At 59.2% G+C, this 24,705-nt stretch overlaps 4 protein-coding genes across 9 annotated transcripts; 1 reads left to right on the plus strand and 3 right to left on the minus strand.

Annotated features, from left to right (window-relative positions):
* Positions 1-519: 519 nt before the first annotated feature.
* CRLF1 (cytokine receptor like factor 1) lies at positions 520-10,723 on the plus strand. Its single transcript, XM_028485617.2, has 9 exons — positions 520-631; positions 5,408-5,689; positions 6,013-6,142; positions 6,311-6,480; positions 7,498-7,655; positions 7,754-7,922; positions 9,843-10,030; positions 10,145-10,187; positions 10,683-10,723. Exons 1-9 carry the CDS (start codon positions 520-522, stop codon positions 10,694-10,696), a joined length of 1,266 nt encoding a protein of 421 aa, XP_028341418.1. The 3' UTR covers positions 10,697-10,723.
* A 555-nt stretch (positions 10,724-11,278) lies between these two features.
* REX1BD (required for excision 1-B domain containing) lies at positions 11,279-14,045 on the minus strand. 6 transcript variants are annotated; one of them, XM_028485614.2, is made up of 5 exons: positions 13,908-14,045; positions 13,731-13,813; positions 13,217-13,421; positions 12,149-12,225; positions 11,279-11,504 (listed from the first exon to the last, which is right to left on the minus strand). In XM_028485614.2, the coding sequence occupies exons 1-5, from the start codon at positions 14,007-14,009 to the stop codon at positions 11,432-11,434; spliced, it is 540 nt and encodes a 179-aa protein (XP_028341415.1). In that variant the 5' UTR covers positions 14,010-14,045; the 3' UTR covers positions 11,279-11,431. The 6 variants fall into 6 exon arrangements, with proteins under 6 accessions (XP_028341415.1, XP_028341413.1, XP_028341416.1 ...); XM_028485612.2 differs by having other exon boundaries at positions 13,217-13,445; XM_028485615.2 differs by having other exon boundaries at positions 13,217-13,467.
* Positions 14,046-15,321: 1,276 nt separating this feature from the next.
* UBA52 (ubiquitin A-52 residue ribosomal protein fusion product 1) lies at positions 15,322-17,846 on the minus strand. The gene is made up of 5 exons (XM_007116929.4): positions 17,751-17,846; positions 16,711-16,824; positions 16,358-16,444; positions 15,600-15,702; positions 15,322-15,512 (listed from the first exon to the last, which is right to left on the minus strand). The coding sequence occupies exons 2-5, from the start codon at positions 16,811-16,813 to the stop codon at positions 15,419-15,421; spliced, it is 387 nt and encodes a 128-aa protein (XP_007116991.1). The 5' UTR covers positions 16,814-16,824; positions 17,751-17,846; the 3' UTR covers positions 15,322-15,418.
* Positions 17,847-18,851: 1,005 nt separating this feature from the next.
* KXD1 (KxDL motif containing 1) lies at positions 18,852-23,456 on the minus strand. Its single transcript, XM_028485616.2, has 4 exons — positions 23,304-23,456; positions 22,110-22,262; positions 20,638-20,684; positions 18,852-19,836 (listed from the first exon to the last, which is right to left on the minus strand). The coding sequence occupies exons 1-4, from the start codon at positions 23,402-23,404 to the stop codon at positions 19,607-19,609; spliced, it is 531 nt and encodes a 176-aa protein (XP_028341417.1). The 5' UTR covers positions 23,405-23,456; the 3' UTR covers positions 18,852-19,606.
* Between the last annotated feature and the right edge of the window lie 1,249 nt (positions 23,457-24,705).

The following is a 24,705-nucleotide window of genomic DNA, read 5'->3' on the forward strand; positions in this document are numbered from 1 at the left end:
AGGAGCGGGCGAGGGCTGGGGGCCTCAGGGGACGCCGAAGGGCACATGGCTGAGAGCAGGGTGCAGGGAAGTGGGCGAGGGCACGGAAACCCGACTGGGGGCTCCAGGTCCCAGATTGGGGGTAGGGAACCTGGAGCTGGCGGGGTTGGAAAGGGAGGTCCCAGGTCGGTAAGGGTAGAGTGGGGGGTTTGGGGCCGCGGGAAAGGGCGCGTGCGGTGCGCGGCGGAGCTGAGGCCGGACGGGTGGGGCCCGCGGTGCCCGCGGGCTGGCGGGCGGCGGGGAGGCCGGTGCGGGGCCCGCCACTCGCCCCCCTCCCGGGGGCCGGGCCGGGGGCGGGGCCGGGCGGGGCCAGCGGCGCATTAGCGCCTTGTCAATTCGGTTGCTCAGACTTGCTCTGGCCTCCGCGCCCGCGCCCAGCGACGTGCGGGCTACTTGGCCCGCGCCCCGCCTGCGCCCCGAGTCCCTCGCCGCCGCCGCTGCAGCCGTCGCCCGCCGCGCGCCCCCGGCAGCGCCGGCCCCATGCCCGCCGGCCGCCCGGGCCCCGCCGCCCAATCCGCGCGGCGGCCGCCGCCGCTGCTGCCCCTACTGCTGCTCTGCGTCCTCGGGGCGCCGCAAGCGGGATCAGGAGCCGGTGAGTAGCCGGCGCCGTGCTCCCCTCTTCCCGCCTGGGCCGAGAGCGTGCGCCCCGGGGGCAGCCGCGGGGGGAGGGGGCGCGGGCGCCACCTGGGCGGTCCGGGAACAAAGGAAGGCGCCCCCGGCGCGGCCCTCGGGGCATCCTCACCTGTGGGGCGCACAGCGCCGAAGTCCCCTGTCCCGAGGGTCCGGCTTCCGCTGCTGAGGCCTTTTTACCTGGGCTGTCCTGTGGAGCACGCCCGAGTCGGCCCAGGGGGGTCGAGCGGCCGCGGCCTGGGACCCTCTTGCACTCCAGGACGCGGTGGGCGCACGCGACAGCGTCTGCCGACTCGGAGACGCGGAGACCGCGGTTCACCGCTCTTGGGCGGGGGCGCACGCGGTAGGCGCGCTGGGTGCCGGCCCTGAGCGGGGCCCCCCCGGGTGGAGGGATGAGCCCCGTGAGGAAGGCGGGGCGGGAGGGGGCCGCTCTGGCCGCCTGGCGCGCGGCCCGGGGTCCCCGGGGACGCGCCTCTCCGCGGGCCGGCGCCGCCGCCCTCCCCCTGCGGGACCCCGCGCGCGGGGGTCTGCGGAGTCCTCGCCACTGGCGGCGCTCAGAACCGTTCCCGGCCACGCTGCGCCGGACTAGGAGACTCTAGCGAGAGAAATCTTTGTGAGAGAGTGGGTGAGAGTGAGAGGGAGCGGGACCCAGCGAGTCCGGGCACCGCAGGCCCAGCCGTTGGGGGGGGAGCAGCCACCGGGAGCCCACAGCCCCCGCAGGCCGAGACCCCCGCCCTGCTGGGAGCGCCTGGCCTCCGGCACTCTCCGGTCCCCCACCCAATGCACACCCCCGCCAGGACACGGTCTCCACATCCAGACCCGCTCTGGGACACGCCCAGAGACACACAAAGACTCACACTGGCTTGTGGCCCGTCACCCTCGCCCTCAGATGTGCGCACACTGCATCCCAGATGCACATTCGCACACCATCGGGGCGCACACACACATTCCATTCCTGACACACACACATTCATAGTCACACTCTTTCCGAGGGAGAGGCAACACAGGGCACACACGCAGGCACAACCTGCCCTGGACGTTCGCGGTCACTCCACGCACCCCATCCAGGCACACAAGTCGACCCGGGTGGGCAAACACTGCACCCCAGGTGGACCTACACTGCACAGAGCTGTTTGCAGCCTCCCTGCGGTGCTCTTTCAGAAAGAGCAGGGTCCGGTGTCCTGGAGGCACTTGCTGAAAGCCTAACATGCCCAAGGCTCCTGGGCAGGTGAGGGGCTGCCCCAGGCCCTCCTGGGGTTCCTGACAGCTCTGCCAGGCAGTGGGCAGCACCTGTGAATGCCACCTTTAGTGGCAGGCTTTGTTTCCCAGCCAGCAGAGCAGCAGGCAAAGGTGGTGGTGGTGGAAGGATTGTTGTGCGTGTGTTTTTTCCTTTAAGGGGGAGGAAATTAAAAGATTCTCACACCTCAGCAGTATGTTTCTACTTACTGGTGTGGTGTGTCTTAGCCCCTGACCAGCAGGCGGGTGGGTCGTAAAGTGTCTGCAGGTACCAGCGGGACAGGAGATGGGGACCCCCATGGGGACCCCGGGTGGAGGCCACCCTCCTGCCTTGCTTGCAGAGAATCTCACACTGTTCCCTTTTAAAACACATGGTGCTCCTTTTCAATAACGGCAGCGGCTCCAGATTGGGAAGGGGGAGAGAAAAAAAACTTTTAAAGGCCCCAGCTCTGCGGGAAAGGCGGGGAGGCAGGGAGCAGGGGAGGGGGGCTGTCCAAAAGCCTAGCCCAGGGATCTGCTTAAAGGAGCCTCCTAGGAAGCCCCCCAAACCAGGCCAAGGGCGCTCCCAACCTCAGTGGGCTGTCCCCAGCTGCTTTGCCTGGGCTGGAATGTGTGCATACTGGTCCCAAATGCCTTGGCCCATTGTTTGGGGAGGCCTGGAGGGAGTGCACCAGCCAGCCGGGACCCCAGAGCTGGGAGGGGCCCTAATCCCAACAGTTCCTAGGCATTGCAGTGTGCTGGGCCCTTTGGACATGGTGAGCTCATTTCATTCATCTCCCCAGCAGGTAGAACGTATTTTCCTCCCATTTTACGGAGGAGGAAACTGAGAACAGGGGAGGGGAAGCCAATTGCCCAGGTCCCCCAGCCGAGATGGGCGCCCACATCCCAGGAGGAGAAGGCCTCCCTGTGACCTTTCCTGCTGGAGCTTGGGGTGCGGGACTGGCCTGTCCAGGCCCGCCTGGCCTTGCCCTCTTGCCCTGTCCCCCGCCCAGCCCTGGGAGGGCAGCTGCAGCTGCTGGCAGTCAGGCCACACCAGCCCAGGCCAGGCGGGTGTGGCAGAGGGGCAGTGCCACAGCCAGCCAGGACCCCCCTGAGAGCCCCCTTCCTGGCCTGGCCGTGGGGGTGAGTGGGGGACAGGGGGGCTGTGACCCACCCCTGGAGGTTTGAGAATGGGCCTGGGGTCCGGGCAGGCCTGGCCGTGCCTCCCACCCTGCTGGGGGGGCCCAGGCAGGAAGCGGTGGGTGGGCCGGGGCAGAGACGCTGGCACGCCCGAGTTCATGCTGAAGGAATTCCGAATTAGCGGGCGGCTGGCTGCCTGGGACCTCCGGGGCGGCCCCCTGGCCCCCCGCCCCCCAGCCGCCCCCGCCTCCTCGGCTCTGGCCGGCTCAGCCGACTCCTTCGCACGGACGCTGAGACCTCCGGCGAGCCCTGGGCCAAGCCCCAAACGCAACTGCGATCCCAGGCTCCAGCAAGACATGGCCCTCAAGCCAAGTTTGCCCCGGAAAATCGTCAGGGCTGGCCCCGGGAACTGTGTCCACCCCACCTCGCCCATTTGGGGGCAGTGAGAGCCAGCACAGGGCAGCCGCTGGCATTTAGGGGCCTCCCAGGGGAACCAGGATCACCCTGTCCTTGGCTGCCAGGGAAGCTGGGCTGCCCCTGCCTCTCTGCCCCCCTGCAGTCCCTTCTTACAGCTGCCCAGTGATCCTTTTAAAATATAAATCCCTCCCTTGCTCAGAACCCTGGAATAACTCCTGCCTGCAGGTCTGGCCCCCTGCTAACCTCCCAGACCTCACTTCCTACCACCCCTGTCCCCCAGTATCTTTGCACTTGCCGTTGCCACCACTGATTAGTGCTTTATTTTCTCCCTTACTTGTTCTCCTAGACATTTATTTGTTCTTTTTCCGACTGCTCCCTTGGATTCAAGGCCCCAAAGGGCATGAATTTTGGGGTATCTTGGTCACCATTGTGCCCTCAGGTCCTGGCGCACTGTAGGTGCTCCTTGAATGAATGAATGAACAAATGAGTGAATGAGTCCTCACTGCCACTCTTGGTGGAGGGAGAGGCCCCTTCCCAAAGTCTCAGAGAGGTGAAAGAACTGGGTTAACCTCCAGAGTGAGCTGGGGGCATTCGAACCCAGCTCAGCCTGGCTTAAAGAGCCCACAGGGTTGTCCTTAAGGCAATATTTTCACTCTTCTCAAACCATCTCATGTGGCTGACATCATGATGCCCACTTCCCAGGTGGGGAGACTGAGGCATCAGGGGCTTGAACTGTGCATCCCCTCCCCCTCTTCTGTGCCTTGGTTTCCCCTTGGATAAATCAGGCCTCTCTTAAGTTCTAATCTTTGGACTAGAAGGCTTCTCCAGTGGAAGGCAGGAGGAAAGGCATCAACCACGGCATCCCAGAGGCCCCTGTGCCCAGCACCCAGTTCACACACAACCCAGTTTAGGAAGTCACTTCCCACCTGATCTTCCCAATGGCCCTGAGGACCGTGAGTTTTCTTGTTCCCATTTTGCAGATTAGGAAAACTGAATCGAGGGAAAGCATGATGACGGCAAGTCCCTTTGGATGGGGGTGGGGAGCCTAGAGCTTGCCACAGTCACTTTCAATTCCAGTGGCAGCGCAGAGACTGACAAATACAGGTTTAAATAGTGTGCCCTTCTTCTATTTGGTGACCTTAGGCAAAGGACTCGATCTCTCAGAGCCTTGTTTTTTTTTTTCATCCATAAAATGAGCAGGATTCTAGTAGGGGTCAGGGCACCCCTTTTTAGAAGTGCCTTCCTCCCCACAGAGACACATGTGTGAGGTTCTGGGGGTAGAAGAGAAAGAACACACAATCTGTTATTTCTAATTGTCAAAAATAAAATGACCCGCGTACCACAAAAAAAAAAAAAAAAGTAATCTTCTGTATTAATATTTAGGGGCTTCCCTGGTGGCGCAGTGGTTGCGCGTCCGCCTGCCGATGCGGGGGAACCGGGTTCGCGCCCCGGTCTGGGAGGATCCCGCGTGCCGCGGAGCGGCTGGGCCCGTGGGCCGTGGCCGCTGGGCCTGCGCGTCCGGAGCCTGTGCTCCGCAACGGGAGAGGCCGCGGCGGAGGGAGGCCCGCATACCACACACACAAAAATAAATAAATAAATAAAATAAAATGAAAAAAAAAAAAAAGCAGAGTGTAGTGGTTGTCAGAAGTATGTGCAAAGCAAGAGGTACTTGGATCTGAGTGAGGTTTGTAACCACTCAGAAAGCCCTGAGCAAGTCAGTGAGGAAGTGGTTTGGAAGGACCTGAGTTGTGGAATCAGACAGTCCTGGGGCTGAATCTTGGCTTTGCCACCAACCTTGGGTTTGTCACTTGACCTAATAGAGCCTCAGTTTCCTTCTCTGTAAAATGGGGACAATCCTATAAAGCTCCTTTGCAGGACCACCGTGAGTCTTGGAGGACCTAGGATGGTGTGGGATGCTCAGGGCAGCTCCATCCCAGGCCTGACAGGTGCTCCTCTCTGACCCCAGACACGGCTGTGATCAGTCCCCAGGACCCCACGCTCCTCATCGGCTCCTCCCTGCAGGCCACGTGCTCAGTGCACGGGGACCCACCAGGGGCCACCGCCGAGGGCCTCTACTGGACCCTCAACGGGCACCGCCTGCCCCCTGAGCTGTCCCGAATGCTCAACGCCTCCACTCTAGCCCTTGCCCTGGCCAACCTCAACGGATCCAGGCAGCAGTCGGGGGACAACCTCGTGTGCCACGCCCGTGACGGCAGCATCCTAGCCGGCTCCTGCCTCTATGTTGGCCGTAAGTGGGCCCCCAGGACACCTAGGGGTAGCTCTTGGGGGCAACATCTCCCTCTGGAGAGGGGCATGAATCATGGCTCCTCTGGTCTGGGGCTGAACAATGGGTATACGGGCATAAGTTTAGAGGTACAGGCCGCTAGGGTGGGAATGAGAGCCTGGAGACCACCCCGCAACAAGACCATCCTCAAGAGAGCCATGCAGGTGGCTGCTCCGTCCGTCCTCCTTCCGCTCCAAGGTGGGGGCCCCAGCTGGCAGCCAGCAACTCCCCCTTCCACCTGTCCACGGCCGGTCCAGACCCTCAGCCCCTGCACCCCCCTTCCCCAGTGCCCCCAGAGAAACCCTTCAACATCAGCTGCTGGTCCAAGAACATGAAGGACCTGACATGCCGCTGGACGCCGGGGGCCCACGGGGAAACCTTCCTCCACACCAACTACTCCCTCAAGTACAAGCTGAGGTTGGTGGTGGCCCTCGGGTGACATGTGTTCCAGCCTGGCTGTGTGGCCTTGGCCAAGCCTTCCCTCTCGGAGCTCTTGTGTCCTCTCTGCACTCCGGGGCTGCTGGGGGGAGGTTTGGGGGCCCAAAGGGACCCTCACATGTCCTCCTCCCCTCCTGCCCCCTGCAGGTGGTACGGGCAGGACAACACATGTGAGGAATACCACACAGTGGGACCTCACTCTTGCCACATCCCCAAGGACCTGGCTCTCTTCACACCCTATGAGATCTGGGTGGAGGCCACCAACCGTCTGGGCTCGGCCCGCTCGGATGTGCTGACACTGGACATCCTGGATGTGGGTGAGCCCTGCCCCCCGCCCAAAGGCCAGCCTGGCCTACCTGGGATCCACCCCCTCCCCCTCGGCCCCCACCAGCCCAGCCACGCTGCAGCTCAGCTGAGGTCTGCGCTGCTGGTTGGGATGGGGAGGAGCTAGGCATCCACCCATCCGTCCCCAGCCCCCTGAAGCAGCCAGGATACCCCTACTCTGTGGAGAACACCTGGCCTGGCTGCCTCCCCCTCAGCAGCCCAGGTGTGCTGAGGGGGGGCCCCCGGGGAGCTGGGAGGGGGCGCCCAGGTCTGGAGGCGCCCCAGGAAGCAGCAGCCTGTAGCTGGGGGGGGGCGTGCAGGCGGGAGGCAGGAAATGGATGATCTGCGAGCAGAATTGGGCCTAATCTAATTAGGGTGTTTCTCAGCCCCAAGCAGGCCTGTGCCTTAACCCTTTCGGCCCCTCACCAAGGCCTCAGGGGAAGAGGCCAGCCCTCCCTGCTGCCCAAAGGGCTCCCAGAAGGTTCCTCAGAAGTGTTGCAGTGACTCCCTCCTCCTGCTTCCCACTTTGCTTCCTTAAGTCCTGAAGCTGCAGTGGGCATGTTCTAAGCCTCAGTTGTCCCTTTGCACCGAGCAAAGCCGTCACGTTGAGGACCTTTGTGAAGTTGGAAGGAGCAGGAGGTGGGCAGTTGGGGGGGGTCGGGGGAGCTTCCCAGGAGTCTGGCAGCCTGAGGGCTCCCTGGTCTCCTGGGCATAATAATAATAATATCATCATCCAGGCAGTGTCTGCTTTTTACATAGTTCCCTGAAGATAGGATTATGTTTCTCCTGTCACAGATAATAATGGTGATAACAGCTAACATTAATTGAGTGCTTCTAGGTGCTGAGTGTTTCCTGAATATTATCTAATGTAATCCACCCATCCTGAAGCGGGGAGAGGGGAGAACGGAGGCAGGTGCCATCTAAGCCACGTTCCCTGGTATTTGGACCCAGACGGGGGCCAGCCAGGTCCAAAGAGAGCCCGGTGACTAAGCCCCGCCCCGCCCCCCTAGTGACCACCGACCCCCCGCCAGAAGTGCACGTGAGCCGCGTAGGGGGCCTGGAGGACCAGCTGAGCGTGCGCTGGGTTTCACCGCCTGCCCTCAAGGACTTCCTCTTCCAAGCCAAGTACCAGATCCGCTACCGAGTGGAGGACAGCGTGGATTGGAAGGTGCCCGCACCCACCCCCCAGTTCCGCTCTTCCCTCCTCCTCTCCCGCCTCCCCACCCCAAGCTGCCCGCCGCCTCTGACCCTGCCCTTGCTGCCCAGGTGGTGGACGATGTGAGCAACCAGACCTCCTGCCGCCTGGCGGGCCTTAAGCCAGGCACCGTCTACTTCGTGCAAGTGCGCTGCAACCCCTTTGGCATCTATGGCTCCAAGAAGGCAGGGATCTGGAGTGAATGGAGCCACCCCACAGCTGCCTCCACCCCCCGAAGTGGTGAGCACCCCAACAGGGCTGGGTGGTCCTGGGACCAGCCCCAAACCAGTCTGGGCCTCTGTTTCCTTGTTTCCTTCAAGAGAGCAGAGGTCTCAAACTCTTGGCCCCGGGGGCCAGTTGTGGCCCTTGGATCTATTTTCTTGGCCTGTCATTTGGAAAAAAATAGTTTGACCTACTGGCAGACATGTAAAAACAATAAGTTTGAACACAAATATCCTAGATTCCCTAGAAAAATTGTCTAGAAAATGTAATAGGACACAGCCAGAGTTACTCCACAGCCCCCATCAGCAGAGGCTGACCCTTAAGTCAGGGCCCTTACTCTTTCAGTTGCGCCATCCCTACCTGGCCTGTTTCACCCACATGTACCACTTCCCCAGCTCCTAAGGGCAAGTGAGTTTGAGACCCCTGCTTCTAAGACGATGGGCTGCCAACTCTCCCTATGACCGGCTTTGATTTCCCCTTCTGTTAAAGGTAGTGGGATGGAATGATCAGGGGCCTGGGTCTGATTCCCTTTGCGGTCGGGGGCGGGGGGGGGGGAGGTTTATCTAAGCCCATGGACCTCCCTTCTCTCCTCTGTGAAATGGTATGAAATCTTATTTGGTACGTCTGGCCTCAGCTTCCCTATCTGGAAAGTGGGGATGATAATCATGCCTGCCTCAGGCTATTGTGAGGGTTAGATGAGAGATAACCCACGGAAAGTGCTCTCATGGTGGGTGCCACCCAAGGGTTTGCAAGTAATAGTTACTGAGACTCCCATCCCCTGCTCCCCCAGTGGTTTCACCTAAGGGAGGGCCCCTTTTCTGAGATGAGGACACCAAGGCCCCAAGGTCACACAGGGATCTGAACTCAGTTCCCTTGAAGTCCTGGCTCATGCTCCTGGGATGATGGGGAAACCAAGGCCCAGAGAGGATCCCAGAGTCAGGGAGTGGCAGAGCAGGGCCCCAGCCAGTCCCCCAGCCCCCATCCCGGGCCCCTCCAGGTTCGGCGGTGGGCGGGAACTCGCACAGCTGGGAGGGGCCTGAGCCTTGGCCCCTGCTCGTGCCCAGCACCTGTGATTCTTGCACGGGAGCCAGCAGGCGGCTGTGTCCGCTGGGGAGGCTGGGGAGGCCAGGGGAAGCCGACAGGGGCGGTGGGGGCCGGGGCTGTGCCAGGGCCTGTCAGCGGGTCCCCAGCGTTATTTATGACGTGAGGCCGATGTCCTTATCCGCTGGCCTGCTCAGGGCTGGCTGCGGCCAGCGACTGGACCGACAGGCCGGCCTCCCACCTGGCCCTCCTGGCCCACTCCCCATCCAACGGGCTGTACTCTCAGGCCTGTCCTGGGGGCTTGCCCCTCCCCCTCAGAGCCACCTCGAATTCTCTGTCTCCCTTCATCTCTCTGTCACTCACTCTCTTTCCCTGTTTCTATCTTTCTGCCTTTCTTGGTTTCTGTTGTCCCTACACCCCCAGTGTCTCTGTCCCTTCCTGCTCTGGCTCTCCATCTCTCGACCCTCTGCATCTCCTTGGCTGTCCCTCATTGCTTTCGCTCTCCTCTATCTGTCTCTCCTTACCTCCATCGCTCAGTCTCTGTCTCTCTCTCCAGCTCTTTCTCATCAGCGTCTCTCTCTTCCTTCCTCTGCCCCCTGCTCTGTCTGCTTCTCATCACTTTGGCCCTGGCCTCTCTCCTCCCCCCGCCCCTTCCACTCACACCTGGCTCAGGCCACGGGAATCGGGTTCCTAGAGGGGATGTGGAGGAGGAGCCCCTTCCTTCCCCTGCCCCCTATGTCCTTGGGGGCGCAGCTGGGCTGCAGTGCTGGGCTGGGCCGTGGGGAGGACCGGGTCCCGTAGAAACAGGGAGGGAGGTGCCCTAAGGGAACATCCCTCTCCTGCCCGCGCGCGCCCTCTGCCGGGCGCGCCCTGACGCTGCCTCTCCGCCCCCATTAGAGCGCCCGGGCCCGGGCGGCGGGGCGTGCGAGCCGCGGGGCGGCGAGCCGAGCTCGGGGCCGGTGCGGCGCGAGCTCAAGCAGTTTCTGGGCTGGCTCAAGAAGCACGCGTACTGCTCGAACCTCAGCTTTCGCCTCTATGACCAGTGGCGAGCCTGGATGCAGAAGTCACATAAGACCCGCAACCAGGTAGGAAGGAGGGACCCCCGGGCGAGGGGGTGGAGGGGTGGGGCCAGGGGGGTAAACGGGCTGGGGAGGTAGGTCCTCAGCCCTCAGACACTGCCTCCTTCCTTCCAAGCACAGGACGAGGGGATCCTGTCCTCGGGCAGACGGGGCGCGGCGAGAGGTAAGGGGGGCCCAGGTGGGTGGGCAGGCAGGGAGACAAGGGCCCCTCCTGGTGGCCGTAGGCCACGGGCCCTCCACCCTCAGCCCTAGTTACTGAGGTGCAATCCCTTCCTCCATCTCTTATCAGCATTTACGTAACACCTACTGTGTGCCTGCCCCTGTAGCCCTTAGTCTAGTAAGAGCATCCAGACCCCTTTAAAATGTCCGGAGGGGAATGTCATCCTCAGGGATGAATGCACATAGCCACCCAGTCGCATTATATGAGCGCCTACTGCATACCGGCCCTGTGCCAAGCGCATTACCGGCAGGACACCCCATGGGATAGATATTACTTTTCAGATGGGAAAACCGGTGCCTAGAGAGGGGCAATAGCCTACCCAAGGTCACCCAGCTGAAAGTGGTGGGACCAGGACCTGAACTGGGGCCTCCTCATTTGCTCTGTGGTCCTGGCCCCTCCCAGGCTCCTTGCTAAGCCTGGCTTCCCCTCTGCCTGCAGGTCCTGCCAGATAAGCTCTAGAGGCTGGGGCTGCCCTCCCTGCTGCATGGAGACCCAGGGGCCACCCCCAGACTGGGGGCCACCTCTGTACCCTCACCTCAGGGTGCCCCAGCCCTCTCGGCAGCAGCTGGGGCGAGCACTCTGAGCTCTGAGGGCCACAACAGCTCTGGCCTCCACGTGAGGTGCACCCCAGTGGGGGGAATGTGTGTGGGGGGGCTGAGCTTCCCAGAACGCCTGCCAGGGCTGGGGGTGAAGAAGGGTCATTACTCCCCCTACCCAGGACCACTCCAAAGAGTCTTTTTAAATAAACAAACTATTTAGGTGCCCTGATTGTGAAGGTGAGTTTGGGGCTAGAGTGGCCTGGTGGGGGGGCGCTGACGGGGAATCCTGATGACCCCTTTGGGATGGGAATCTTGACCTCCCAGAATTTCTGACTCTCTCCATGATCTGAAATATCTGGTTCCAAACTCCCTGGAGAGTGTGATTCAAAACACCAGAGTTTTTACAGTCATGGAGTGGGGGAATCTTGCACCTGCCATCCCTGGCTTTGTGGGATCCCACCCCAGCACAGAGAGACAGTGGAGCAGCTGCAGACGTAAGGTTCTTCAGGTTCTTTATTATGAGAGGTGAGGCGAACTTGAAGAGGGTCAGTGGTCCGGTGGGGCGTGACCCCAGCCAGCTGGCACTCAGGGCAGAGCGCTGTATGCCCCATTTCCCATCTCCTTTGGCTTGTCCCTGGGGAGCCACCATCACTCGGCAGATTCTGCATCAAATCTGAGATCCTGGAGAACCTCGCTGATCGCTTCCATGGTTTTAATTACCCTACAAGAGTGGATGGGAACTATAAATAAAACCCAGATGGGGCGAATTAGCGGCCGCTGCGCAGCTCCGAAGAGGCTGTAGCCGGCCCCGGGCCCTCCTGCCTGCCGCCAAACCTCCAGGCAGCGCTAGCAGCCAGAAGGACCATTTAGGTGCCTGGGAGGATGGGTGGTCCCACGGGTCCCGCGTGGCAAGAGAAAAGGCCATCTTGGGTGGGTGTGTTCCATCAGGAAGGTGTGCAGGGTGACTGTGGCACATGTCTAGTGGGTGTGCACATGTGTGCGCTTGGGGGGCTAAAGGCAGGAATGTGCATGCGTGTGCCTGGTGGGGCCTGGGCGACCATGTCCAAGCTCGGAGTCGAGCCATGTGAGCAGGATTGGTGTGTATGAGGTGCGCAGCTGTGTCCTGGGAATGCACAGCAAGTCTGGTGTGAAACTGCACAGCCTGTGCGCTGGGGGAATGTGTATAGTACATCTAGGAGTCACCAAGTGACTACCCTGGCGTGCACACCCTAAGGGTCATGTACAGATCCAGGGGGTTGGCACAGTCTGCCCTTGCCAGCCCTGGGGCGCACCTGGCTGGGGGTGGGTGCCCAAGGGTGCATGTGCAAATCTAGCATGGTCAGCCCCCTGGGAGGCGGTGCTCACTTCATCTTCAGCTGGTGCATCTGCAGGCTGTCCTGCCCAGTCAGCTCTGGTGTCCCCATCAGCTGCAGCAGGGCCACCTGGTTGGGGAATAGGCAGCAAGGAGGATGTCACAACTGGCAGAGACCAACCCCTGCCCTCCCACATAGTAGGGAGGAAGAGACACTGAAGCACCGGGAAAGGCAGCGCAAAGGTGGGGCCACAGCAGGCGGGAGTCTCAAGGGGCGGTACTTAGCGCAGGAGGAATCTAGGATTAGGTTTAGGGGGGCTCCTGAGGAGAGGGGCCGAGTGGGCGGGCCCTAGAATCAGTGCAGAGCGCAACATGGGCATGGCCTCATGTAAGCAGGGAAGGGGAGCAGTGGTGAAATCTCAGCTGGGGATAGGTGGGCGGGGACGGGGGTGGGGTGGGGTGGGTGGGTTGTGAGGGTTGTGAAGTAGGCGGAGTCTCAGGGACCAGCCAGGGCGTTACAATCTCAGGGTGGAAGTAGGCCAAAAATCTAGACTGGGATTGGGTCTCTAAAGCAGCGTGGCCTGGGAATCCCAGCGTAGAGTGTGATGTGGGCGTGGCTTCGCGTGGAGTTGGCCTGGGAATGGTAGTGTATCTTGGTCAGGATTGGCTGTAGAGGCAGAGTAGGCTGGGCCTTGGATCCCTAGCGGGTGGAACAGGCCCAGAACCTAGGCTGGGATCGAGGGTGTACCCGGAAGGGGACCTGGCCTGGAAATCCAAGGCCCCCAATCAGCAGGGGATTGAGTACCTGGCTTGGGGCATTGGGACAAGCCAGGGGTGGGTAGGAGCATTGTAGGGGCGGCGTCTGGGATAGAGTGGGCGTGTCCTGGGACTAAAGATCTGGATGAAAAGTGGGGGCAGACAGGAGGGGGCTAACCCTGAGACTCTCGAGTGAACTCTTAATGGATGACTGAGGTGGGGCAGGAAGAGGGGGTGCTGGGGCGCCAGGGGCGGGGTTCGAGGGGACGGAATCTGACCCCTCCCCCAAGGGGTGCACAGTGGGCCAAGGCCCGAGAGACAAGCCGTGGAGTAGGGGGATACATGGCCGGGCGGCGGGACCTCACCGTGGCCAGGCGCGTCTCCTCCAGCTGCTGCAGCCTGCGCACGTGGCTCGCGAGCAGCGGCTGCGCTCGGGGTCCGGCTAGCTCGGCCTCCACCGCCAGCACCTCCCGCGAGGCGGCGGCGAAGGCCTGGGTCACCTCGTGTACTGTGCTCCGGTAGCGCGGAAAGTCGTAGGGCGGGCCGCTGCTCAGGTACTGTCGGTGGCCTCTGCGGCAGGCGGGGATCCTGAGGCTACGGCCCCGGCTCTCAGGCCCTGCACCCGCATCGACCACCTGAAAGCCCTCCAAGTGTCCCCTAGACCCCAGAGTGTGGAGGACGTTCTGACTCCCGCAGGGCAACCCGAGACGGGCCCACCCCTGCGCACGCGGAAGGGAGCGATCTGGTCTCCCCGCAAATCCCGCCCCACCTCTTGACACCGCGGCCCCGTGGGGACCCAGTTCCTCCCCCAAGGCACGCCCATCCCCGGAGCGGGCCGGGGGCTGAACATTGCGACCCCTCCCCTCCGCCCTCACTTACTCCTCCAGCCGGCGGAAGGCCTGCGCGCGCTCAGCCTGCAACTGGTGGATGCGCTGCACAAGCGCCCGTATCGCGGCATCTTTCTACGGGGCGAGGGGCACGGCTAGGGTATGAAGCCGGCGCCCCCGAGCCTACACCGCCCGCCCCGCGCCTGTTCCCGCTCGGGCTCGAGCTCACCCAGGGCCACACCAGCTGCTCGCGCTCCGGGGCTCCAGTGGCTTCCGCATCACCGAGCACCGCGGGGACAGCGGACTCTGCCGCGGCCTCAGTGGTGATCATGACTGCGCAGCTCTGGTCCCACCCGGGAGCAGGTTGCTCCGCTGCGCCTGGCGCCCCCTGCAGGCACGGAGGCCTCTGGAGCCAGCTTGTAGCGGCCAGCTAACCTGGAGACGCCGCGGGAAAAACGGGGAGCGAAGACTGGGGGCTTCTCAGGCCTGACACCCTCCCACCCCCCGCACCCTTGTGCTTGTTCCCGACCGGCGCCTGCCTTAACGTTTTCGACCTTAAATGTACGGTTCTGTATACAGCAAGGCTGTCCTTCGGCTTGTTTCTATGCAGCTATGTCAAAACCCGACTTCACTTCCTCACATCCCATCCCCACTAAAGATAAAGAAAATTGAATCCAAGAAGTGACCGCCATCATCTAATGCCACAAGGTTGTGACACGAGTGGGATTTGAACGCAGGTTCTGACACTGGAGAATTCAAGTCACTGGCACCCACAGGTTCTGTGTGAACTGCTCTGAAGAGGAGGGGCCTGTGCAAAAGGCCCCAAAGTGGGAGTCTGGTGCAGGGCTGAAGTCAGGGGTGGGAGGGTTCCTATTAAGTACAGAGAAGGCCTGGGAGCTGGACATACACTGCCTAGTTTGAGCTTCAGGAAGCTTCCTCCTCCAGGAGTGGACACGGTAGACCAGAAAGATGATGGTGGCCTGGCCTTAGGGAGGAGGGGGCAACTGACAAAAATGAAACTCAACTGAGGCCTGAAGTGACAGCCTTTAGCTGGCACTCCAGGTCTCAGCTGTTCTCAGGCATCACAGTCTAGGCCTGGGTTGTCACCTACAGGAAGCCCCAATCACCCCAAGACAAATAGAAGCATGGCCTTGTCAGGGCACTACAACCCCTCACCTGACAGACATCAGTCTTGGGTGGGACCCAGGAGCTCCTAAAGGTCAGTCAAAATTGAGAACAGGTATTTTACGCTAGGTGGGGTGTTCCTTCCTACCCCGCCATCCGCCCACACCTGAACACCTCCAGGCCCCAGATGTGAGGGTTGTTAATGTGCCTGACCAGGTCCCACCAGTCCCTACGCTGAGGTCTTTATTCCCATATTAGAGATGACAAAATCCAGATGGGTGGGCTCACTAGGCTATGTGGCAGAGGGCCAGGAGTGAGACTTGCCTGTGCCGTGGTTACAACTTTAGACATGAAGGGCAGAGACCATGGCCCAATTTACAGGTAAGACAACTGGAACCCAGGACAGAGGACCCCCAAGAGCTATGAAGAACTGAGTGACGGGAAGTCCCTAAGGGAGATGCCCGCACCTCAGCCACCTCCCCATTGGACAGACCAACCACATGGACACCAGTTATTGCTCCAGTCAACAAAAGGGAAACTTTACTGAGGCCCCAGGGCCATGGGGCTTAGGCAGGAGGCCACCCTGCGGGCAAAGGAGAAGCCGGCGGAGGGGCCTTATTTGACCTTCTTCTTGGGGCGCAGGTTGTTGGTGTGGCCGCACTTCTTCTTGCGGCAGTTGACAGCACGGGGGTGCAGGCGAGCGTAACACCTGTGTGAGGACACAAGCAAGTGGTGAGGGCACATCCCGACCCCCACCGGGGCCAGCCCACACCCCCAATCTGAAAAGTACACATACTTGCGGCAGATCATCTTGTCGCAGTTGTATTTCTGAGCAAGCTGGCGAAGGGAAGGCTCGATGATGCCACCTCGCAGACGAAGCACCAAGTGCAGGGTGGACTCTATAGGAAACGAAGGGCAGAGAGAGACAGTGGCTGAGCCTAGGCTCACCACCTCAGTCTCACAGGTGCAGGGCAGCCTCCAGTGCCCTGCAGACCACGGCTTCTCACATGTGACAGGGACACGTCGGAATCCGTTGGGTGTTCTATGTGTAGATGGACACACCAGCCCAGCCCGCCCCACAGAACCTCCACCTTGTCATTTCCCACCAGTCCTCAGGGAATCTGAGACTAATATAAATATACATCAACAGTGGTGTCCATCTGGGTTTCCCCAAAGGCAAGGCAATTTCTAAGTGGTGCAAGGACGACCTTTTATTTTCCTAGGTTAAGACATTCAAATCTTTTGCTGCAAAAAGTGGTGCTGATTTTCTTTACAGTAGTTATCACATTAAAAAACACAAACACAAGAATTAAAGAAAATAGTGAATAAGAACATGAGAAACCATCGCCATTTGGAAATCCTAGTGGAGATCTTAAGATGCTTTCCAGCGATGGAAACGGTACCTTACAAAGCAATACTCCCTAGCCCTATCTGGTCCTCAGCTTAAGAACAATCCTCCTCTACAACCCCCTCCCGGTGCCGAAGAGGCTGTCAGTGCCCCATCCTGGGTCCTAGGCCTCACTGAGGTCCTGTCAAGCCACCCCACCCCCGTACCTTTCTGGATATTATAGTCTGACAGAGTGCGGCCATCCTCCAGCTGTTTGCCCGCGAAAATCAGACGCTGCTGGTCAGGTGGGATGCCTAAGGAGAGAGCACTTCAGTTACTAAAGCTCTGGCAAGAAAACTACGGGCAGATCTCCCCTCCCTCCACAGGGCTGTGCCAGGATCACCCCCAAACTGTCAAAAGGGAAAATGAGGTAGAGAGGACAAGCTGCCTTCCCAAGATCACACAGGGGAAGCAACGGCATGGCTGAGATCTGTCCAAGCACCCATTCCACACAGGACAGCAGATCCCCAGGGCTGAAGGGCCCCCATTGTGCGGAGCACCCAGCTCCAACCCAACTCACCCTCCTTGTCTTGGATTTTAGCTTTGACATTCTCAATGGTGTCACTGGGCTCGACCTCTAGAGTGATGGTCTTGCCCGTCAAGGTCTTCACAAAGATCTGCATCTCTGCGTCTGCTGGAGAGAGAGGGGAGAATGGCCGGGTGGAGTGGTGAGCACTGAAGGTCTGAGCATCCCGAGCTCACAGGCTGGCCAGCCTTAGCTCCTGCCAGCCCTGTGCCAGCATCGACTTCAAATGCAGGCCCGCCCCAGTGCCTGTTTCCTTCCACCCTCCAAGCCAGCAGCTTCGTGTTTGAAGATGCAACGAAAAGTACAGGTCTACGGCACCACCTTGCCAAGCACGGTCTGGAGGTCCCATCCTTCCTCTCCTCCGCCAGCCCCCGCTCTTCCTAAAGCTGGGGTGGGAATCCCATCTTAGTAGCATCCCCCCAACATACACGCTTTCCTCCCTACAGTCCCTTCTCCTGATTCCAAGCTCAGACAGCCAAAACTTTGGCTTCCTTCTGGGTTACGCCCTAATCCTCAGACCACATTTCCTGCCTTTGAGCCAATCCATAAGTAACAACTGCCAACCACGTGCCTGATACTTGTTTACACAGGTATTTACGTTTTTTCACTTTCCAAGTCTAGAAAATGGCTGCTACTACCAGACTCTCCTTACACGTTTAGAAAAGGAAACAGGTAGAGACCCAGCTCAAAGGCTTAATATTTTTTAACGGACTGGCAGAATGTCTGCCACGAGACAAAATTACAGTTAATACTCCTCCCCATTAAATCGGATCTGCCCCGAAGGACACATCCTCGCCCCAAAGCCTCGTCAGATAGCTGGGGCCGGCGGAGCGGGCAGGATCCTCTTCCAAAGGCCGGCTTCCCTCCCGGGGCCCAGTTCGGGCTCGGAACCCGGCCCAGTGTGCCTTCCTAAGCCGCCCCACAGGGCCTAGCTCGCCTAGACGGATCCCATGCCGTCCCGTAGGCTGCCCGGGCCCCCGCAGGCTACCGCCCAACCCTGTCCAGGGACAACCCGCAAGTCCGCCATCACCGACCTGCTCCGCCGTCTCGTTGAAGAGAAAGGGCTGCTGAGCCGGAAACCGCCGATTCGCCGCCGAGGGCGCCTGCGCACCGAGCACGCTGCGCGTTTGCGTCACAATCCGCACCGCGCACCGCCCTTGGCCCCGCCCCGCCCCTATGTTGGGTGCTGGCGCATGAAGCCGCGGAGCCTGTGGGCGACCGGTGCCCACCTGCCTCGGGGTGTGAGCTCCGCCCGTCGGGTCACGTAGGAATAATGCCGCACCTTTCCTGGTGTTTCTGCCCGCTGTTTCCAGGCCGCCTGAAGACTGCCCGCACGTAGCGGGTGCTCCGGAAATATTTCAACAGAGTAGGGGAAACTTTTGTGTTAAAGTGAAGGCATTAAGCAGAGGGTCTGCGGGTCCAAGACGCAAGGGTCGAGGCAGGAGGCGGCATAAGGGCCGAACGTGTTGGAGCCACTGGAGGCCGGCCGCTGTGCACAGATGGATTTCAGGGCGGGTCCGTACAGGAGCACGGAGAGCAGGTGGGGCTGGTGCATTCACCCAAGGCAATGGGGGTGGGACCCAGGGTCTGTTTAAGATATAAGACGGAGGAGACTCAAGGATGGCTAAAAAGTGCTGGGCGTCGGAAAGCGGTGAGGACTGAGAAGTTACCTGTGGGTTTGGTAGCGTACCTTATTTTCTTGAACACTTCCCGGCGCTCCCTATGGACGAGGCAAAAGCAGACACTCTGAAGTCTGGGAAGAGGCCTTTAATAACATAATTTCTAAATGCTCCAAAGATGAGGGGACTCTGTGAGAGTGAATGATGGGGAATGAGACCCTAGCTCCTTGAGGAGCCCACCTTAGGGCTGAGATTTGGAGGAGGAGTTACTGAAGGAGGTAAAGGAATAATATTGTGCGCAGTGGGAATAGCACATTTGAAGGCCTGGTTGGTGATAGGAAGTGGGGTTATTATGGTTGCCACCACTGGAGACTCCCACTCAAAGCACAGCGGCCCACTTCTTTCCAGCTCAGTGGTGCCTGGCTGTCCATAACCATCCTGTCCCACATCTAGCACTTGCCCCCATTCTGGACTGCTGGGGCCAAGGATGGAAGGAAGCCACTGCTAGATGCACCCTTCCCTTTTTAGTAAGAGTCTTTATTGATAACTTCCCAACAGCATCTGTAAACATCGGGTACAAAAATATTCTGCTTAACTCTGTTCTCCAAGGTGGCTCGGCTTGCTCCATGGAGGCCCCAGGAGAAGCCTGCTGGGCCCTCAGGGTCCACACCTCTGGTCCGAGAAACAGGGCCTAACCAGGCTCGGTGCTGAGTGGATGGCTAATCTCTGCCTTGAGGCTTCTACAGCTGTCTCAGAAACCTCCTTGAGATAATGATTGGAGAAAGTATTCAATACTGTCATTGGAGGAAGGGGCAAGGAGACCAGAATTAGTAGGCACAGGGGTGGGCTGGGGTGAACTCAGACATGACAGGGCTTGGCCACCTTGAGGAGATCCTGACCAGGGTGCTGGGGCAGAGGACATCTGGCTCTGGTCTCTGGGAACCTTAAGGTGTTGCTCAGAGCAGACCTCAGGCCTGGCTCTGGAAAAGCTCCCTTGTGCCCAACCCGACTCCAGCTAGACTGGTCATCCCTTGGCCTGGCAGAGGGGTCTACAGAAGAGAGATGTTCTCAGTGAGGAAGGAGGGGGAATGATAGATTCCCCAGGAATTCCATACCCCAGGGAGGGAGCCTTGTCCCCCAGTGAGCCCCAAATGACAGAGTAAGGTGGCAAAGCTGACTGTCTCAAGGCAGGGTTACCCACTGCCACCTCAGACATCTGGGCAGTGGCACCGCAGCTGCTCTGAGACCCCTCCGAGCTCCTGGGAGTAGAGCTACTCGCTCGGCATCTCCTCGTCATCTGTATGGCTGCGGCCATTGATGGCAGGGGAGCTGGGCCGGACGTGGGACAGGTCCTCGAAGCCGGGGCTGAGGGAGGGCGAGACTGTGTCGGGGCTGGTGTCACATGAGCCTGTGCTCTGTTCCGAGGTGGCAATGGTTGTTGTGGTGCTGGGGGGGATGGGGTCTTCATCCTCGTCTTCCAGGAGGGACGCCTCCGGGATGTCTGGGGGAAGGAGGCCCAGGAGTTGGCTTAGTCACCATGCCAGGCACTGTGATGAGGGATTAACTGGGCCCGGGACCCCTGACAGCTACCCCCACCCTATGGGACATAACTTGGTTCATTTTACAGATGAGGAAACCGAGGTCCAAGCAGGTGAGAGGCCTCTCTTTAAGGTGAGGTAAGGTAAAGACTCAGGTTCTCTGGGGTTAGGCCTGTGCGGGCCCTGGGGGCAAGTCTGAGCCTGGCTGTGCCCTCTTGACTGTGTCACCTGGGCCAGGCCCCTCACCTGCCCGTGTCTCAGCTCCCTGCTCTATAAACTGGGAATGACGGCATTGCCTTTATGCCTGTGGTTGTCAGCGGCCCTGGAGTGGGGAGCTGTTGGCCCATTCTGCAGACTGGGTAAACTGAAGCTCAGCATGGAGGACGCTGTGCTTCCTCTGACAAGGCACTGCCCCTCTGGGCACAGTCCCCACCTCATAGGTGGTTGTGGGTAACAGCCTGGCTCGTAGGGGTATGTGACATTCACTGGGCTAAGGACTGTCATCATTCTTGTCCACATTCCCTCGTGTGACCTCCCCTAAGGGAGGAGACTCTAGTCCCAACACCTGCTCCGCAGGTTGCCAAGAGGATCGGGCCAGCACTCCCGCCCCTGCCCCAGGTCTTACTGGACCCACTGCCCACTAGGGCCTGGGCTTGGTGTCAGCCCTTGAGGTGACCTTCCAGAAGCCAGCCTGGGCTGAGGGCCCTGGCATCCAAGGGCACAGAGCCCAGAAGCGGGATGTAGGAGCTCTGGGTGACACTTACGGCTGAAGGCCTCCGGGTGCTGCCTGGCCAGCTTCCCTTTCAGTGTCCTGCAGGGGAAGGGAAGGCACACAGGGCTGAACCTGCAGAGTGTGCAGGCTGGGCCCGGTGCAGGCCAGGAACCTCCCCCTCACTGCCTGTCATACTCTGCTCCAGGACTGGAGGTAGGACTGGGCACTCAGCCAGCGGACCTCCTACCCCCAGGACGGATGGCAGCTACCCAGCTGTCACCCAACTTCTGCGTGTCCTTGGTGCTGGCTCTGCGTGCTGGCTGGGCCCTCTACCCGCAATGCCTCATGTCTAAACCTCTTCTACCAGGACAACCTTCCAGGAAGCTTCCCTTCCCCTTGCCTCAACAGGCACTCCTCTGGGTGACTTGTCCCAGCCTGTCTCTCCATCCCCGGTGTGAGGATGTCTGTGGGGGCCAGGAGTGCCGACTATCCACACCCCAAACACCGAACACTGGCACTCACTAAACAACTTCACAGAGAAGCACCTGCTTCCCTTTTTAACCTGCTGGTTTTTCCTTTTTACCTGCCTGAAGTAACGCAGTTCTGTTTACAAAGAATTACAAAAGGCTCTTCAGACAGTCTCTCACCCTTGACTATGGCCAGCCAGCACTGTCCCCCCCAAACCGCCCCCCCCCCACCCTGAAGTACCACTGCTGCTGCATCCCTGCCTGGGTGGACACGCTTATCTCCTTCCTGAGTGACACAGATACACACAAAAGGTGTCAACCCTTGGGGTTCCTACTCTACTCCCGCCCCTGCAACACCACACGTGGGCAACCAGCCTGGTAAGATGCCCCAGAAAAGATACGCTTTGATAAAGGATTTATCCGGCCTGTCTTGTGATTTCTGCACAGAGCATGCTCCAAGGAAACATGTTGCCCTCAATCTGTGGCACCTGCTCTGCCAGCAGATGTGGCTGCCCCCGGAAAAGAAGAAGTGGCACAGTCAGCCAGAAATACAGCTGTAGTGCCAGCTTGTTCCAGGCCTGGGCGCCCCAGCGGCGGTTGTTAACGGCAGCCGTGGTGATAGGAGCTCCGGGGGCCGTGTCAAGCATTCTATGTGGCTGGGGACTTGGACATTGTCTTTCTCTGTCCTCGTGGAAATCAGCTTGAGAAGGACCCACAAAACCTGGCAATGTCATTTTCCTCTTGAGAGAAGTCCTGGGTGGAGGCCAAGGGGAACACGAGGCTAGCCTTTCACTGTCTGCTCCTGCCTGCCTTTTGCATTATGGGTCTGGCACTATGTTGCATTTTCAAAAAAGGAATAAAATTTAAATTCAGAAACTCCAAGATTTTCAGATCTTCTCCAATATCAAGTGTGCAATGAAGCCTCATAAAACAAGCTGAATCTCCCCACCGCCCTGCTGACGTGGAGAGGACGGCCCTCATTGAAAAGAGGAGGAACCCTCTTCTCAGGCTCAGAGGCTCAGAGCAGGAGGCAGAGACCGGAGGGCCAAGCACCCACCTGATCCTGCGGAAGATGCTGTCCAGGTCCCGCTTCATCTCCACCAGGGTCCTTGTGTGGTGCAGAAAGCGCTCGCTCATCTGCTGCAGGCGGGCACTTGACAGGTTGTTGAAGTTGAGCAGCATCTCGTTCGTCTTCTCAAAGCGGTCCAGCCTGGTGGTGGAAAAAGGGCACCGACTCCTCTGCTCAGCCTCCAGGTCCCTGCCAACTGATCCTGCTAGGCCCTTTCCTGCTCCATGACCTTTGCGTAGACCATATCCTTGTCTTGTGGAGCTCTACCTGGTTTTTGAGCCAGCTAGCAATCTCCTATTCAACTTTCAAAACCCTACTCAAAAATGCTACTCAAATGTACCCTTCTCATGTAGCCTTAACCCTCTCCCTCAAGTAGACTCTTTGACACTCTGACTCCCCTAGCCCCAGCTTCTTTCTCTGGCCCAGCCCTGACACCCCGAGGCCAGGAAGGTTCAAGTCTGATTTTGTCTCGCCTCGGTCTGGGAGTTCCCCAGGGTCAGGTCTGAATCTGAACTAAAGACCTAGGAGGGAAATGGGTATTGCTGAGACCCAGACATATCCAGCACCCCTGTCACAGGGCAAGAAAGGTAAGGTATCAGGTCTGTGCTGTGTTGTAAATGGAAGGAAGAGCCTTTGGCTTAAAGACACAAAAATAAAGCCCCAGGAGACCATGTTTCCCCCTGAAGGTTGTGTCAGCCCTTCTTCCCCACAGAGCAGGCCGGAATTAGGGTGAGGCTATGGTGGCCACAGTGCCAAGCCCCAAAGAGGGCAAAGGCCATTCACAGCTCTTCCAAGTGACCCTGGGTGCTCTGCAGAGACAGCCTAGGCTCTGAGAGAATAGGTTCCCGACAGGAAGTGAGCCGACTGGCTCCCTTAAATCCCCCAGCAGTTCCTTCCTTATCCCCCCCAAGACTCCCCACCCCAGGCCTCGGGAAGGGAGCTGCTGTGGTCCCTGCCAAACTGTCCGCAGCTGCGAAACTGTCCCAGAGCCCTGCTTCCTGTGCCAAGGCCTCGCCTCCAGACCAGGAAGGAATTTACTTTGGAGCCAGCCAGCAGATTTGCTCATTTCCTTCATTTTATCACCAGTGTGGGCCCGGGGTAGAGGCAGGCAGGGCAAGAATGCTGGCCAGCAAGTGGATTCCTTCCCACACCGGGGGCCCAGGGCCCTTGGCTTTCGCTCACATGTTCTTCTGGGCCAGGATGATGGCGTTGACATCGTCCGCATTCACCATGCTCAGGATGCGGCTACAGAAGACCCTCGAGGCCGAGTCCGGGGGGTCCATCTCTTCCTCCTCCTCCGCTGCCTGAAACAGGCAGGAAGAAAGTGTTTTCAGTCTGCATCAGGAAGTGGGGGGAGGTGGGATGGAGAGGAGGGGCTGGGAACCCCACAGGCCACCTGTCTGTAAGTGGGTCATGCCACCTGAGCCTCAGCTTTGTCATGCCAGGAACTCGGGGGTGTTTCGAGAACCACAGGAGTTCCTATTTATAACTTGCACCCAAGCACATCACAATCCCATCACCCCTCCCACCTCCACACCCCCCACTCTCCATGTGCCCAAAGCTACAGGCACCTTCCTCCTACATGGATCTGCCCCCCTCCTCCTGGCTGCCCCCTCAAATCATCACCCCCTCCAATGCCTTTTTTCCCAAGAGGTCTTTGATGACTACCCCTATTCTGGTCACTCTTTACTTCACCTTTTTTTAATTGCTCCACTCTCATCTCTTCCTGAAATTATCTTAGTTATCAGTTAACCCTTTTGCCTGTCACCCCCACAGCAATATTAGCTCCAATAGAACAGAGGCGTGTGTGTCTTTCTTGCTCGCTGTTCTGTCTCCAGAGCCCAGCCCAGAACCTTGTTCACAGCAAGAGACTGCCTGAATTTAGTTTGATGAAGGCAAACAGAACCTTTCAAACTCAGCTCTGAAGATAGACTTATATCAGCAAGTTAAAGCCAAGAATTTCAGGCACTGGAAGCCAGGCTGTGGGCCCCAGCAACCCAGATGGCTCTGTGGCTCTTGGCTCCCAGCTTCCCTGGCACACAGATGCCATCCCAGCAGGTGGGAACTTTCTGGACCATGCTAGGGCAGGAGGGAACCACAGCTTCAGCACTGACCCTCCTAAGGGGGTTCAGGAAAAACACAGAATCCTGACATAGCTTGGCTCTGAGGTCTGCACATTTAGTGGCCGACAGAAAGGCCCACTTGCAATTGGTTAAGATTCACACACAGGTCAGGAAGGGCTTTCAAAGCCCACTTAACTACCCTCCTCTTTATTGAGCACCTACTGTATACTAAACAAGACACCAATTTCAAACACTGGCAATTGTTACCATCCTCATTTATATATGAGAAAATTGAGGCCCAGAGACTGAGGAACTAGGCCGTTGTCACACAGCCAGTGAACATGGGTCACAACTCAAACGCCCACAGACCACAGGATCCACAAATGTGTGACTCTGACATTCAGTAGCTACCTGTGACAGGACAGCTGCTTCTTACAGCACCTGATTCCTGCCAGACTTCTGACTGTTTCCAGAAATAAACCTGAAATACGGATTTCTTTTTCCTGTGAAATCGCCTCATT

Source organism: Physeter macrocephalus, unplaced genomic scaffold (genome assembly GCF_002837175.3).
Source record: "Physeter macrocephalus isolate SW-GA unplaced genomic scaffold, ASM283717v5 random_485, whole genome shotgun sequence".
NCBI classification, from domain to species: Eukaryota; Metazoa; Chordata; class Mammalia; order Artiodactyla; family Physeteridae; genus Physeter; species Physeter macrocephalus.

Coding starts and splice junctions, on each gene's coding strand:
- UBA52 (XM_007116929.4), bottom strand. CDS start 16,813: ATGCAGATCTTTGTGAAGACCTTGACGGGCAAGACCATCACTCTAGAG. Junction 15,703..16,357: donor AGACTATAATATCCAGAAAG/GTACGGGGGTGG, acceptor CGTTTCCTATAG/AGTCCACCCTGCACTTGGTG. Junction 15,513..15,599: donor GACAAGATGATCTGCCGCAA/GTATGTGTACTT, acceptor GTCCTCACACAG/GTGTTACGCTCGCCTGCACC.
- REX1BD (XM_055083019.1), bottom strand. CDS start 14,009: ATGATCACCACTGAGGCCGCGGCAGAGTCCGCTGTCCCCGCGGTGCTC. Junction 13,814..13,907: donor AGCAGCTGGTGTGGCCCTGG/GTGAGCTCGAGC, acceptor CTCGCCCCGTAG/AAAGATGCCGCGATACGGGC. Junction 11,505..12,148: donor ATGCACCAGCTGAAGATGAA/GTGAGCACCGCC, acceptor CCACTCTTGTAG/GGTAATTAAAACCATGGAAG.
- CRLF1 (XM_028485617.2), top strand. CDS start 520: ATGCCCGCCGGCCGCCCGGGCCCCGCCGCCCAATCCGCGCGGCGGCCG. Junction 5,690..6,012: donor CTCCTGCCTCTATGTTGGCC/GTAAGTGGGCCC, acceptor CCCCTTCCCCAG/TGCCCCCAGAGAAACCCTTC. Junction 10,031..10,144: donor CACATAAGACCCGCAACCAG/GTAGGAAGGAGG, acceptor TTCCAAGCACAG/GACGAGGGGATCCTGTCCTC.
- KXD1 (XM_028485616.2), bottom strand. CDS start 23,404: ATGGACCCCCCGGACTCGGCCTCGAGGGTCTTCTGTAGCCGCATCCTG. Junction 22,263..23,303: donor ATCCTGGCCCAGAAGAACAT/GTGAGCGAAAGC, acceptor TTCCACCACCAG/GCTGGACCGCTTTGAGAAGA. Junction 19,837..20,637: donor GCACCCGGAGGCCTTCAGCC/GTAAGTGTCACC, acceptor TCCTTCCCCCAG/ACATCCCGGAGGCGTCCCTC.